Source organism: Prunus mume, linkage group LG5 (genome assembly GCF_029339155.1).
Source record: "Prunus mume cultivar Tortuosa linkage group LG5, ASM2933915v1, whole genome shotgun sequence".
NCBI lineage: Eukaryota > Viridiplantae > Streptophyta > Magnoliopsida > Rosales > Rosaceae > Prunus > Prunus mume.
Genome location: NC_142702.1, coordinates 9,189,380 through 9,205,228, shown reverse-complemented (window position 1 = coordinate 9,205,228; position 15,849 = coordinate 9,189,380). Strand labels below are relative to the sequence as shown.

General features: G+C 36.9%; 1 protein-coding gene and 1 pseudogene across 3 annotated transcripts; one reads left to right on the top strand and one right to left on the bottom strand.

Moving 5' to 3' along the window:
- Positions 1-818: 818 nt before the first annotated feature.
- ABO6 (DEA(D/H)-box RNA helicase family protein) lies at positions 819-13,186 on the top strand. Of its 3 annotated transcripts, none has more exons than XM_089052852.1 (19): positions 819-1,164; positions 1,313-1,467; positions 1,571-1,658; positions 1,768-2,004; positions 2,489-2,584; positions 3,360-3,548; positions 3,705-3,864; positions 3,962-4,092; positions 4,579-4,749; positions 5,184-5,456; positions 5,825-6,019; positions 6,480-6,683; positions 8,113-8,182; positions 8,300-8,448; positions 9,285-9,593; positions 9,686-9,745; positions 11,052-11,204; positions 11,326-11,436; positions 11,896-12,034. In XM_089052852.1, exons 1-19 carry the CDS (start codon positions 928-930, stop codon positions 11,998-12,000), a joined length of 3,093 nt encoding a protein of 1,030 aa, XP_088908978.1. In that variant the 5' UTR covers positions 819-927; the 3' UTR covers positions 12,001-12,034. The 3 variants fall into 3 exon arrangements, with proteins under 3 accessions (XP_088908978.1, XP_088908975.1, XP_088908977.1); XM_089052849.1 differs by having other exon boundaries at positions 820-1,164; positions 12,006-13,186; XM_089052851.1 differs by lacking the exon at positions 3,360-3,548 and having other exon boundaries at positions 820-1,164; positions 12,006-13,186.
- A 649-nt stretch (positions 13,187-13,835) lies between these two features.
- Positions 13,836-15,251, bottom strand: LOC148916845 (uncharacterized; annotated as a pseudogene).
- Positions 15,252-15,849: the final 598 nt, after the last annotated feature.

Below are 15,849 nucleotides of genomic sequence, written 5' to 3'. Positions count from 1 at the left end.
TAAGAAAATAAGAAATCCTAATTCTCAAATTGAAATTATCAAAAGAAAAAGAGAGAGGGAGGAGATAGAGACGAGAGAGGGAGGAAAGAGAGAGACGAGAGAGAGAGAGAGAGAGAGAAAACTTTATAAATAAGAGGTCTTACCCGAATGAGAGATACAAGTTGATTGACACAAATTCTATTGTCTTTCTCTACTTTTCAATTGTCTCTACAATTTTTCTTTAATTATATAACAATTTGTTTTTTTCAATAATGTGGGTATTTTTGATTTGTTTTTTTCTTCTGAGTTTGAGTTTTTTAAAATGATCCTAACAAATGGGTATTTTAACTTTGGAAAGTGAGTATTTCTGATTATGTTTTATGTTTACAGTTTACTAAATATATATTTCAATTTTTCTTAACCTAAAATCATCTTATAAAAAAAACAAAAAAAAACAAAACCATCGTAAATCTTTTAGGGGGCATTTGGTATCCTATTCAAATAGGGAATTCAAAAACTTTGATTTTCTTAAAAAGAAGGAGTTCTTAAATTTATTTTTAAGATTCAAAAACTTATTTGGTATGTAACTTGAAAACTGTTTTCAAATTTTAAAAATTTGAGAATTTGTGATTTGTTAAAAAAAAACTGAAAAAGTAGATATTTTTTGTTTTTAATAATTAGAGGGTTTTTTAGTTGTTATTGAATTTGAGTTTTTAAAAATAAGACTACCAAACAGATTTAATTTTTTTTGTTTGTTTGTTTTGTACTCAAATTCTATTTTTAAATTTAAAAAGTTGGATTCAAGTTGAATACTTTGTTCGTTCTTGTTAGTAAATCCCCTGCTTCCCTTTCACTCTGTCTGCAAAACCCTGTAGCTCTCGACTCTTATTCTCTTCCAATTCCCTTTCGTCTTTAACACAAAAAATGAAAACGGAGATGCCTTAGAAGATGCGTAGTCCGAGAGCAGCAGTGGGTCTTCTTCTCAAGGCAGTCTCCAACAAGAATAACGCTTGTTATCCATTTTACCGCACACACACTCGTAACCTCGCCTTACTACTTCTGCACTCTTCTTCTTCTTCCTCAATCTCCAATGGCGGATTCCTTGTTTCCAAGCGTGGGTTTTGCGGCTACGCTGCCGAGCAGTTCTCTGACGACGAGTACGAGTGCGATTTCGAGGGCCAAAAGGTTATTCTCTGTCAAATTTCATATTGTTATTGTTGTTATCCTCTGTTTGGCTGCAGAGAAAATGCCTGAAAAGTCATGGGTGGAAGTTTTGTGCTTAGAAATATGTACATATATTGATGAAGAACATTTGGTTGATACTCGATTGTAGGCATCATCTTCGGTGGCGAACATTGACGAGTGGAAATGGAAAATGAGCTTGCTGTTGCGCAGCGAAAAGGACCAAGAGATTGTATCCAGAGATAAGAGGGATAGGAGAGACTATGAGCAGATATCGAACCTCGCCAAAAGGATGGGACTTTATTGGTATGACTAAGAAAGTGAAACCTTAAGTTTTGTTCTTTTGTTACTGTTTTGTTAATCATTTTCTGAGAGAAGAAATTTCTTATTGAACTCTACTTACTCTTAGTGAAATATATGGGAAAGTGGTGGTTGCCAGCAAGATTCCTCTTCCAAACTACAGGCCAGATTTGGATGATAAGCGGCCACAAAGGGAGGTAGTGTCATGTTCTCTTCTCGAAAATTCTTTGAAAGCACAAATAATTTGTAGTAACTGTTGGGAGTGGTTTTATGGGGAGAATTTGATATTGTGATCAATATGGGCAGGTGGTTATCCCTCTTGGTTTGCAAAGGAGGGTAGAGGGTTTGCTGCAGGAACACCTTGATCGAGTCCGGTTAAACTCTGGAAAGTTCACCGACAATAGAGGTGACTCTGAGCACCTTGATCAGCTTGAAAATGCAATTCCTGATGAGAATGCCGATTCTCTTCTAGATGGGTCTGTCATGGAGAAGGTTCTTCAGAGGAGGAGTTTGCAGATGCGTAATATGCAAAGAGCTTGGCAGGTATCATTCACTTGCCTTTTGTATCCTAATAAATTGGCTGTAACCTGTTGCTCTTTTGTTTATGTTAGAAATTCTCCATTTTGATCTTGACAAAAATAAAGGAAATCAAAGGAAACATGGAAATGTCTCACTGCATCTGTTAGCATAATTTTATCTGCATCATTTGAATCGCCCTTATAGTTCTTCTTTAGCTATGCATAATAATGACTCCTGTTCCATTAATTTTGCATTGTGCCTACTGCATCTCATCTCCATTCTCAAACATTTGCATGGATGGATTTGCTTGCTATCCATCTAAAAATTCTCATAACAACTTAAAGTGAGATTTTGAATAACTTCATAATAAGAAGCACCTCGAGCCAGGTCTGCGTTCATGTAGTGCTAGAGATGTGCCGTCAATTATCTGTGATAAAGTTGAAGGTAATAATAATATCATGCTAATGATTCTGGTCTCTTTTCCAACATGTTTCTTTTTGATTTAAAGGAATCACCTGAAGGTAAGAAGCTGCTAGGCTTCCGCAAATCACTACCGGCTTTCAAGGAGAATGAAAGGTTGCTGCAAGCAATTGCAAAAAATCAGGTTTAATTATACAACGTGTAGCTTCATCTCATCTAACCATGTTTTGGTGTGTTTTTATTCTTTCTATTCTTAGCTAGTTTAAGTGTGGGCACTGCTAAAAAGAAATAAGAATTCATAAACAAAAAAACACTTATTAATTTCTTACTTTTGTTGTTTACTAAAGAACTTAGCAGTAACTATTTAATTGGCCTGAAAATTTAGTAGAAACTTAAAATAGTAGAAATATATGAAATAATTTGGCATATAATACATATGCAGTTTATTATAATAGATTCCTCCCATGTAGTTTTTCTGAATTTCGAATAGTCTTCAAGATTTTTTTTTGTTTTTTTTGCATTTATGTAACTGAAAAAAAGGTGAAAGATACAAACAATGTGGACAAGGAGTCCACGAAACATGTTCCCGCAGTTTACGAGAGTAAGACCCAATAGCTGTACAACATGAACAAGCAACACTCAATCAAGAGGAAAAAAATAATGGTGTCTATTGATACCTTCTTATTACTTAGTTATGGATATAGATGTTTGAGGGGATTGTATTCTATCTAGGTCATCTATATGCTGGAAACCATTTGTCTTTGTCATGCAACAGTTTGTGCTTGTTATGGAGTAGATACTCTAATTCTTGTTCAGACCAAAAAGAAGAAACTCTAATTCTTGTGATCAATGGGCTGTGATCTTCTTTGTTATCTTAACTATTAATGAACATACTTCTTCTGTACTGTGTTTCATATTTTTTATCCACCAGAATTCCCAATAAGTTCGTATGATGATAGGTAATAGTGATTTCTGGGGAGACTGGATGTGGTAAGACCACTCAACTTCCTCAATATATACTAGAGTCAGAAATAGAATCTGGCCGTGGAGCATTCTGTAGCATCATTTGTACACAGCCTCGAAGAATATCTGCTATGGCTGTTGCAGAAAGAGTGTCAGCAGAGAGGGGAGAGCCTCTTGGTGAAACAGTGAGTCTTGTCTCCATCAAACCATAGACAGAGATGATAGATGCAGGCACACACACACTGAATTTATTTACTTTAAAGAAGGAAAAAGACAGAGAGTTTTAAATTGAAAGCTTCTTTATTCTGCTGCTATACCACAACAGAGATTTTTTTTGGTAGGTTGGTTATAAAGTTCGATTGGAGGGAATGAAGGGAAAAAATACCCATCTGCTTTTCTGTACCAGTGGTATTTTACTTCGCCGTCTGTTGAGTGATCGCAACCTGAATGGTATAACCCATGTTTTCGTTGATGAGATTCATGAGCGAGGCATGAATGAAGGTGCACTTCCATACATATCCATGTCAATGTCTGATAGTGCAGAAGTAGCAGCCTAGCTTAATTTAATTTTTTCCCCTTCTATAACTGTTTATTGCAGACTTCTTATTGATTGTGTTGAAGGATCTGCTTCCACGCCGTCGGGATTTAAGATTGGTTTTAATGAGTGCCACTCTGAATGCTGAGCTATTTTCAAATTATTTTGGAGGAGCACCAACAATTCACATTCCGGTTAGCTAAATTCTGAGTTTATTCAGGGTATATATTGATTCATGTTACCTTAATTTTCCTAGTTTCTGGAGATAATGTTGGCTGTATAGAGAGGGTTGTTATTCATGCACTTTATGTTTAACTGCTTGCAAACGTATGTATGGTGCTGTGTAAGCGACAATGACCAAAATTTTTTGCTGCATCAGAAAAGTGTCATGAATTTGACAGCTTCTGCTGCAAGTGAATAAAAATAGTGGTTACTAAATATGGAATCTTGGTGTTATAGCAATGCCCTTGTGGTAACTGATGTGACATTAATGTATTAAATATTAATAAATGTTTCTTTTGTTTCATATTGGAAAATAAGAATTAGTTGGGGTTGCAAGTATCGCAGGCAGCTGTTCTGATTCTATTCCTTACCTTATTCTCTACCATCAAGTAATGTAAAGAATCTCTCATGTAATTCTTTGTCCCATATCAATGCTAATGCATTTGTATGCTATTCAGGGCTTTACATATCCAGTGAAAGCACACTTTTTAGAAGATGTACTTGAAATAACTGGGTATAAGTTGACCTCTTTCAACCAAATTGATGATTATGGCCAAGACAAAATGTGGAAAACACAGAAGCAGTTAGTGCCTCGAAAAAGGAAAAACCAGATTACTGCTCTAGTTGAGGTATGATGCTATTTCGAAATGGCTTTCATGGAACTTTCAGAATTATTTGAAATTTACAAGTTTTGCTGCATGCAAATTGTAATACGAAGTTTTGGTAGGGTAATTTGCAGTAGCATCATTAATAGTTCTTGTGGAATCTTCACAATCATTTAGTGACGATTATCTTTCTTGCCTCTTTGTTCTTGTTGAGAGTGTGAATCCCATATCGGGGAATTAAAGCGTTGCCTAATAGTTTAAATGATCTTGGGACTCTCCATCCATACGTGCTCCCACGTGTTAATAGACTTTCATTATCTACTCTTTTGAATTGGTCTATTAACTATTGCTCCCATTGATTTCTTTCCATTGTTATGTTTTGCAATATAATATGAGTTAATATGGGAAAAACAAAGAGCACAAGATGTAATTTAACCTATCTTGTTACTTTTATGCAGGATGCTCTTAATAAATCAAGCTTTGAGAGTTATAGCCCCAGGGCGCGTGATTCACTATCATGTTGGACACCTGATTGCATAGGATTTAATTTAATCGAGGCAGTTTTATGCCATATATGTCGAAAGGAACGACCAGGTGCTGTTCTAGTGTTCATGACTGGGTGGGAGGATATCAGCTGTTTGAGGGATCAACTTAAAGCCCATCCCCTTTTAGGTGATCCTAACAGGGTTTTGCTTCTAACTTGCCATGGGTCAATGGCGACATCCGAACAGGTTAGTTTATTTCTATATCTGCTATTCTGCACTAGGATTTGCATCAGCATTAACTTATGAAGCTTTAGATATCCCAGTGTCAATGTGTGTGTCTAGTAGCTTATTGTTTGTTTGCTTGCCAGTTAGTGCAGTGGTTACATATAAGGGTATTTAGTCTTTTCTGTTTCTTTGTCTGGCCTATAAACATGGCGTGGAAAATTTGTTCTACGAAGGTGTGCAAAATGAGGATATAGTAAAAGAAAGAATTCTCTCCCTCCCCCTTCGGACTTTGCCTATAAAATGCGATCTCTTGTATATACTTTTAACATGACGGACACTTCATTCGATAATGTGGTTACGCTATTCTCATCACCTTTCTTTTCCCCCAGAAACTCATATTTGGGAGACCACCTCCTAATGTTCGTAAAGTAGTTCTTGCTACAAATATGGCAGAAGCAAGCATTACAATCAATGATGTGGTTTTTGTCGTTGATTGTGGAAAAGCAAAAGAGACCTCATATGATGCTTTGAATAATACACCTTGTCTACTACCTTCTTGGATATCGCAAGCATCTGCTCGGCAAGTAAGTCTTTTTATACCTTAGGCCACTTAACCAAGCAGTTTCTATATGTAGGCACTAGATTCTGTTGCATTATAATTCAATGAGTTTTTTTTTCCTCCATTCGGATGTTGCTGGCTCATTAAAGTAAAAAATGCTGACTTATAAACTGATTTTGATCATGACATGTGAATGAAGTCAATGGATATGGTTACTGATTAGCAGGTGATGGTGTTTGGTTGGCCAGGATTATATGTGGCTTTGCCTAGCACATGGCATTATTCATTCACCCCTGGTATTTTAAAAGACATTGAATGGTTTGAAGAGCCAGCATTACAGTAGATACTTATATATATTGCTTTCTGAATGTCATTGGCATCTCATTGACATTCTCTTTCATCTCTATTTGTAGTTTGGTTTCCCACATCTGTGCATCTAATATGCAAAAGGATTTCTTTTACCTTGTGGCGTTACTTGGTTGCAGAGAAGGGGCAGGGCTGGTCGGGTGCAGGCAGGCGAATGCTTCCACCTTTACCCCAGATGTGTTTATCATGCTTTTGCGGAATATCAACTTCCTGAACTTCTCAGAACTCCTTTAAACTCTCTCTGCTTGCAAATTAAAAGTCTGCAGGTTCCTAGTATAGGGGAATTCTTGTCAGCTGCCTTGCAGCCACCGGAACCACTTGCTGTAAGTGTTTCTGCCCAATGAATATTTTATGCTGTCTAATAATTCTATTCAGTTTCCATATGTACGGCATAAATGATTAGATGATGTATTCTGCCTTCATTTTATATATTTCTTTTATTAACTTTTTACTCTTCTCACTTAGTCAAAGAGGGTTGTCTCTTGTTTATTTCTGCTGTTTTTGTTTTATTCTCTCTTGGCATATTCTAATCTGCATATAAAAGTAGTTAGTATGGCACTACCATGTAAGCACGTATGCAATTGATTTTGTTTGAAATTCTTCCATATCAAGCTTTGCCTCTTATATTCCATAAATTTATAATCTGGAAATAATGGAACAGTTTTGATTTTATAGTCCACACTGTTTATGAACTACAGGACGATTTCCAACATTTTTATTTTTTGTGGTGGCATAATCTTCATTTAGGACCAATGAAAATGGGAATCTTACACCACCCTCAGAAATTAGTTTATTCATTCAATCTTTAGATACCCCCTTTCCTTACAGAAGGAATAGAAAATTGATAGTCATACAATTGAAGATGAACAACAGGACTGAACACACAATCTAACTTTCGTTTTTGTTCCAAATCTATGGAACCTTTGGCAGCCAGCAACCATACAACATATATCCAAAAAAAAATATGTATTTGTTCAGTGGTTGCCTACCAAACCTCCTTCAAGTGCAGTGGCCGACTACTGAGCCACTCATTTGCATTTCAACAAACCAGCACCGAATATGGGTGAAAAAAACCCAATTTAGAAACCCTTTATCGTGACCAGAACTAAAACTAAGGACATGATTATGGTTTTTGACTGTCAAACATTACTCGGGTGGGGTTTGGCAGTGAGTGTTCTTGTCTGGGTGGGTGGTGTTTTTCAGTGGTGTAAGATGGGTGGGTAACTACTTTTTGTGCGTACGGAATGGTTTCGGTATTAATGGAGGTATTTCGGAAGATGGGTTAAATTTTTCAAAAAATAGTTGGGTTTATATAGTAAGTTGGGTATTATGAAAAAGTTGGGTTTAAATATAGGCACCTTCATAAAAAATATTACTTCTCAAAGGAGAAAAAAAAGGATTTGATGATTGATTGCCAACAGTGAGCAGTGAAATTGAGAATCATTAATAGTGAAATCGACGGTCTTATGATTTACACATACCTTATTCTATTATTAAACTAATAACATCTGCACTTGGATCTTAGTACACAGCTCAGAACTTCACCTGTCCCAAAATCAGTCAGTTTTAGTTCTATCTTAAACGTTCCTCACATTGCATAATGTTCGTTGAGTTAAAAGTAGTTTTGTGTTTTCACTGATTATATGGGCCCTCTGCTTTCCATTTTGTTTTTCGGTATTGAGTGGCTTGCTTATTTTATTTTATGAATTACCTTAGTTAATCAGACAAACTGACAAATTCAATGCATGACAGGTTCAAAATGCCATTGGCTTTCTTACATCGATTGGGGCATTAGATGATAATGAAAATTTGACAAGTCTCGGTTAGTCTGTTTCCGAGATGAAAGTTGTACTAATTAATGTGTAACTGGATTCCCATATTAGCTTTCTATTTATTAAGATTTCTGCCCTTTGTTCTGTCATGTTTGTTTCTTGATCAGGAAAATATTTGTCAATACTTCCAGTAGATCCCAAACTAGGGAAAATGCTGATTATGGGTGCCGTGTTTCATTGCTTTGATCCTGTTCTTACAATAGTGTCTGGGCTTAGCGTCAGAGATCCTTTCCTTTTGCCTCAAGACAAAAAGGATGTAAGTACAAAATTCAATGATAACAGTTAGTACATAAAAGTCTATTCCTTGGCTATGCAAAGATCTTATATTATTACCTCTGATAGAATCAAATAGACTTGTTAGCTGTAAGTTACACAAACCCTACCCATCGTGTGAAGATTCTTACATTCATTCGAAACCCATGTTAATAGTACAGGGCAATGTACCCTGATGTTTGTTTCTCACACCACACACATTAGTCTAAAGGAAACAGAACTTGGTCTAACGGAGGAGAGCATATATTCATGCAATTGCATAAAATTCATCTCTGTTGTTCCGGTTCTGCAAACCCAATAGAGCAATATCGAAAGTACAATTCTTGCAACCAAACCATGTGGGATGATACCCAGTTTTGAAAAGTTCAATAACTGTGTACCATCTACTTCAGGCTGAAAATCTACTATCTACTAATGTTATTGATGTAATTTATATTCTCACTCAATTTAAAAACTGGGGTGCAAGAGAGCAAAAACCTGAAACAGATTTAGGACCAAATTTCTGATTTCTGCTCAAATGCACACTTCTCCATATAGGTTCATATAAAAAGTTAACATTGTTACAGTAGTTTAGTACATACCCATACGATGAGAAAGCGATTGTTCAAACCAGAAACAGAAAAATAAAATTATAATATAAACCACTTCCATACAAAGTATAGTGTCCGATTGCACACACCTAGTTAGTTAAACAATTAAACCCAAATCAATATTTAAATACCCATATTGATGCATGAAATCATTGATAGGATCTAGTAAAATCCACTCTGATGAACGTCACTGACTAGGTTTTCCTCTCTCTCCCCCTCTCTCTGACAGCTAGCAGGGACAGCAAAATCTAGATTCTCTGCAAAAGATTACAGTGATCATATGGCTCTTGTTCGTGCATATGAAGGATGGAAAGATGCAGAACGAGAAGGATCAGCGTATGAATACTGCTGGAGAAATTTCCTTTCTGCCCAAACACTTCAGGCTATTCATTCTCTTCGGAAGCAGTTTAACTACATTTTGAGAGATGCTGGCTTGGTGGATGCAGATGCAAGCATTAACAACAAGCTAAGTCACAACCAGTCCTTGGTTCGTGCAATCATATGTTCTGGACTTTTCCCTGGAATAGCGTCTGTAGTGGTATGGTTTCTCTATTTGAAAATATTTTTTCATTGGCTAATCCTTACATTATCAGTTTTGTTGACAATTGTATCTTCTTACCATATCTGCAGCACCGAGAGACATCCATGTCTTTCAAAACGATGGATGATGGCCAGGTTTTACTATATGCTGTAAGTTGCAATGCCTTATCCAAACTAAATTTTTAATACTTTGCGAAATAAATTGAAACTGTAGGTGGGTGGTGGATAAAATGTTTTACTCTGTTGAATTAGAATCTAGGCAACTGATGAAGTCCTTTTATATATAATTTATTATTTTTATAAGAAAAAGAAAAGTTTTATATATAATTAATTATTGCTGACATATTTAGAATGAGATTTTGAATCTAACTTGGGCTTGATTTTGATCTTTCCTAAAACAAACAAGTTTTGATGTCTGTGAAGAGGTATGGTTGGTAGTCTGGATGAGAGGCTGTTTTCTATACAATGTGGTATATTCATATGTGGTGAGAATATTAATCCCACATCGGGTATGTCCTTGAGTTGGATGCTCTCACTCTAGCATGGCATCAGAGCAGACAATTCATCCATGTGTCAGGCCCAGTTTGGCCACTTGTGCTCCATATCATCGAATATATTTGATCCACCTGTTTGGCTCAGTCCGGCCACACATGAGAATATAAGTCATACATTGGGTATGTCAAGACCCGCAGTATATGACAACCTGGGCCTCTCCAATCAATTACTATTGGGTTGTGGGTTGGAGGCTCTAACTCTAACAAATGTAAATGAATTTGCATAGTTAGCATGTGACTGCTCTGTTTGGGTTCTAATAAAACATAGGTGGACTTACTGGCTACTGTGTACATACAATAGAGGAATTGTTCACTTTTTTAACTCTATCTGGCAATTTGATAACATTTGCTATAGAACTTCACGTTTTGAAATTGTTATACTGTTTTTCAAGTGTATGTAATGCTGGAATAACTCATTAAAATTCATTTGGCATTTCTACTATTATGTGTTGGGTTCGCATTTATGTTTTAATAACTTTTCTGTTGTGCATGAGCCGGTCTACTTGCATGCCAAAGAGTAAATACATTTCTGTATGCACCGTATGCGAGTTCACTTGCTGTGTTCACATGCACATAGGTCAAATGGTGAATGATCCTTTTCTTTGTCATAGTCATCTTTAATATTTTGCTGGATATCATCATATCAATCTGGGTCAGTTAACTCTCATGGAATTAATGATCTACATTCAAAGTTTTACCCAAGGAATTATTCTTTTCGAATTTATGGAGTGAGCATTTGTTGGATGTGAGAATTTAAATCATCATGCAAGTTTTGAATAGATAAAAGTGTTTTATTATGTGAAGAGATTTTCTACCAGTCTGGTAGTGTTACGTGTTACTTATGGCTGCCGTGCTAAAACAATTGTAGTTCTCAGTACTTAATCGTATGGTCCTACTTTCAGAATTCTGTGAATGCGCGTTACCAAACAATTCCCTACCCCTGGTTGGTCTTTGGTGAAAAAGTAAAGGTCAATACTGTTTTCATACGTGATTCCACTGGCGTATCTGATTCAATACTGATCCTTTTTGGTGGTTCCTTGAACCATGGGGTCCAGGTGATTATTCAATCATATTATGTAACCCTGAGTTAATTCAATTGTAGGAAATTGACTGCCATGATTTTATAATCTATACTTTGCTCCTTTCCTGTTTCTTTTTCTTTTTTTCCATCCTTAGGCTGGGCATTTGAGAATGTTGGAAGGTTATATTGACTTCTTCATGGATCCTAGTTTGGTGGACTGCTATTTGAAGCTTAAGGAAGAACTTAATGAGCTTATTCAAAAGAAGGTGAGTCAGGAATTAAAGCTTCTTCAACAAAATACTATGCAGATACTAACAGTTCTCCCTAATCTTGCATTCATAAAAAGCACATTGCATTAATCATGTACTTTAGTTTTGCAATTCTTTAGATGATTAGGTGTGACTTTGTGGGTGTTGCTGTGCTTAGGTTTATTATAGGATGGAACTTGCGTGGATAAACATAATTAGTTGTTTGAAGTTTCTCTTCTGGTGTTTCCTGTACTATGTTCATTGCAAAAATTTGAAGAAGGTCAAAGAAGTATTCTTATGTTTTCAAAATGTTCTATATCTTTGAGAACTTTATGAATCATCTTGTTTTCTTCCACCTATTCTTCATGTGGTTTTAGAAAATGCTACCTGGCATGCATCGACAATATTAGGTATTTATTTGTAAAGAACCTATCATATTTGTTGTTTGATATTCTGCTATCTTGTTGTGGCCTTTAGGACTGGGCTGAAATCCTGGTTTACAAATGTATCAACTGTGTTAAAGGCCACAACAAGAAAAAACAAGTAATTCCAGATTTTATGAGTGATAATCCCCTGCAATGATGCAGCTTCAAGATCCTAGCCTTGATATTCACAAGGAAGGGAAGTACCTTATGCTTGCTGTTCAAGAGCTAGTATCCGCAGATCAATGTGAAGGAAGATTTGTATTTGGCCGTGACAGCAAGAGGCCAAAGGAGTCTGGTGATAACAGCAGATTCACAAAAGACGGAACCAATCCTAAGAGTTTGCTACAAACTCTGTTGATGAGAGCAGGACACTCCCCTCCAAAATATAAAATAAAGCACCTTAAGTCGAATGAATTCAGAGCATTGGTGGAGTTCAAGGGCATGCAATTTGTTGGGAAACCCAAGAAAAATAAGCAGCTTGCAGAAAGAGATGCTGCTATAGAAGCACTGGCCTGGTTGACTCACACCTCAGACAATAGTCGTGATGAAGAGAACAACTCCCCTCCTGATGTCACTGACAACATGCTGAAACTTCTTGGGAAACGCAGAAGATCAAAACGTCAGTCTGGTTGATTGTGATTACTGATCTGGAAGACGGAGCTGCTGCCATAAGGTGGTTGATGATAACTGATGAGTACTACTGATCTAGAAGATGGTGCGTAGGATGCTCTAAGCAATATCTCCTTCAGAAAAAAGAAGTCTTCTTCATCAGTAATAGGAAAGACCAAAAGACTCATGATTTGGAGCGGTCTGGACATTTCTTCGTTAGTATATGATTATTAGGTGCAGCATTGGGTGAAAGAAATAACATTTTCTCGATGAGATAATGTTGTGTAACTTTAGAAATGGGCATAAATATAACCCAGTTGGTATATAGTATTTGGTAGAGTGGGATAGTATATAGGAAATACAAATCTTTTCCTTTAACGGGGTTCTGGTTGAAGTCTTCATTGAATCTCGGTAGCTGCTCACGCCATTGGTGAGTCTGAAATGGTGCGAAGGGGTGTAGATCATTTTCGGAAAAACATTTCGTTGAAGCCTTCATGAGATCTTGATAGCCGTTGACACTTCACGTTAGTCTGTGAAGTGGCGCAAAGTGTTTTGTATGTGGCCTCATTGGGTCGTTGCTTTTATTTATAGAAAGACAAACTAATTGCAGTGATGGTTCTTCTGAACTTGTTAGATATTTACATTTTTCCTTTTTTGCGGCCGAAGTTAGATATTGAGTTACATGAATCCTTGTAATTTGCAATTAATTCAATGAATTCATTTTCATTTACGTACATGATATGAAACATCCCCGAAATCATGTATGTTATTTAAATAATCATAATAACGAAACATAACGGAAATAAAATTCTTAAACACTGACGGAGTTGATAACGGATCTGTCCTAGCCTTCTTCAACGTCCATCACCCATGCTTACTTTGCATGCTCACTTAGAAACACAAATGAAGCTGCAATAATGATAGGCTCTGAGTTTCTAGGTTTGATTCTCCCTTACATTCGAATATTTTAGTCATGCCCTCCCTAAGTACCATGCAAACGGCCACCTTGTCGGGCTTAGGAGAGGGCCCTTCCCTTTCCCTTTCCCTTGCGTCGTTTTACCTCCTTTCCTTCGAACTCTTTTACCTATACCTTTTCTTCTACTTTTCTGCCTTCCCAAGGTGTTCCTTAGGCTTATACATGCATAACAAAATATTCCTCAATGCCGTTTGTGAGAAAACATTTGAAACTTTCACTCTCATCTATGAACACGTCATGCAAGCTGAATAGTCATGCTTTAAATACTTTAATTCCATACATGCAGGGCATGTTTGGTATGCCTTACTGGACCGGACTGTGTTAAATAACACTTGAAACCCATGTTTGGCAAGGGAGGGGATTAACTTAAATGAGATTCTATAGTCTAGTAGTTAAAAAAAATCCGGACTCATGTGCCTAATATAGAGAGCCCAAATTGGGTTCACAAAATAGCAAGCGTCTTATTTTGAACATGCAAGTCCGATGGATTTGCTTATGGCTTGAATCAAAACCACACCATCACAGACACAATCAACGGACTATGGCAGAACCCAACGCCAGCGCTCTCCCCAAATTTCTTCTTTGGGTGAAGAACCCCACAGCACATCTGCAACAACAGTAGTTGCCTCTGCATCAGAAACAGAGGCCTCTCTCACTCTCTTCAGTATTTCCAATTTAAAAGCTCTTTTCTCAATCTGCTCCAATCCTTCCCCAACTTCCACTTGCACTGCAAAACTTGCCACACCTTGAAAATGGAAATTTCTCCACACTTTCCTCCATTTTTGGCACTCTCTCCTGCGCACAAACACTTCCATTTCGTCCTCATTGGACTGCAAACTCACCTACAATCTCTGCACACCCATAAGCTTCTTGATCAGGTCCTCTTCAAGCATTAAACCAATCACTTCCTCTCTGCCCAAAAACGCAATTTCAAGAATGCAATTCATGGCTGCCACTTTAGTTGACAAGTCTTCAGAGCCCAGGAGGCTGATAATTCTTGGGATTTCTCCATTGATGTCATCAACCAGAGGGGTTCTGATGATTTTGACTAGTCCAGTGAGGACTTGAATCGAACAAGATGAACCCATTTGAATTAAAGCTCTAACAATCGGACCCATCAGCACCAATCCCACAAAAACATCCTTATTGAATTTAACCAGACCAAGAACAGCAAGAGCAGCTTGGTCTCGAACCCAATTCGAAAACTTTGAGTCGCAAACCTTATTAACTGCTGATAGTGTTTATCAAACCTTTGGCCCAACCTGTTCTCTAAACCCTATAAATGCCTAAAAGAAAGCCCAAAATGCTACACTATATTTATAATTTATAATTTATAATTTTAGAAGTTATATATATTTTTATTTATTTATATGTTAAAATTTCTAATTAAAATTAAATATTAAAATACTTATTTTTTAGCCCGACACAGCACCAAACATAAGTCTTCATTATTTTTACAATCCAGCTTTTTAGTCCAATGCAACACCAAACGTAAGTTAGTACTTAATCCAGCTGAGGCCAATCCGAGCTAATCGAAGATAGTCTTATGATTTAGTCCAGTCCATGACAGTCCATTGTACCAAACGACCCCGTACTATACTAAAAACAACCACATTAGCCAGTGGGTGTTTACCTAAGTGGTAAGAGGTGTTTGTTTGCAAACCATATGGACAAGTTCCAATCGCCTTGTTCGACTCTAGGATCTCGGGTGCAAGAATAAATGATCTTCACTACTTGAGATAAAAGCCCCTTCCATCATTAGCAAACGAACTTAATGAAAACACCAAGAATTTCTATTACAGCCACTTACCTTGCTTGTCCATCACGTGCTCAGAAAACCCGGAAGTAAGCTAAGCAATAAAACCCAAACAAAACTTAAACCTGCAATCGATCCACGATTTCTTTAGTGTAGACGAGACACCAAACTCCAAATTCAGAAAAGGCTTGTCCCAAAATCAATCCTTAATGTTGCCGACCAGTGACTACAATGTCGGGTCTCTTACTGTTTCTGGTTTTCGTTTAAAACTTTGAACCAGCCTTAAATTGTGAAACTTTAATGGTTTCATCCTACAGGTTTTTGAATTTCATTTCCAACTGCATTTGGTATTTTTAGTTGGTTTTGTTACTAAATGTTAGGTGGGAAGATATTGAGATCAAAATATAACAAAATATAATGAGCTGGTGCTGTTCAAGCTAAAAAGGATGAGATTCCATCGAGCAACAAAAAGATGAACCGTAGGCTGGGCTGTCAAAATTGGGGCTCATTTTTTAACATTATCCGGCTTCTTATCCCATGAAACACCAAACACAGGAAGGGCTCGTTTTGTGCCTAGGATTGGAGTGAATTGGATTTGTCAGGAGGAGGAAATGAAGGAGCAATTCATGCTGTACCAACGCACCATGACAAGGAAATAAACTATA

Bases quoted from the DNA above. Each gene is read 5' to 3' on its own strand.
- ABO6 (XM_089052849.1), top strand. From the start codon at position 928: ATGCGTAGTCCGAGAGCAGCAGTGGGTCTTCTTCTCAAGGCAGTCTCC. The intron at 1,659-1,767 runs GTAGTGTCATGT...CAATATGGGCAG, and splicing joins ATAAGCGGCCACAAAGGGAG to GTGGTTATCCCTCTTGGTTT. The intron at 11,205-11,325 runs GTGATTATTCAA...TTCCATCCTTAG, and splicing joins CCTTGAACCATGGGGTCCAG to GCTGGGCATTTGAGAATGTT.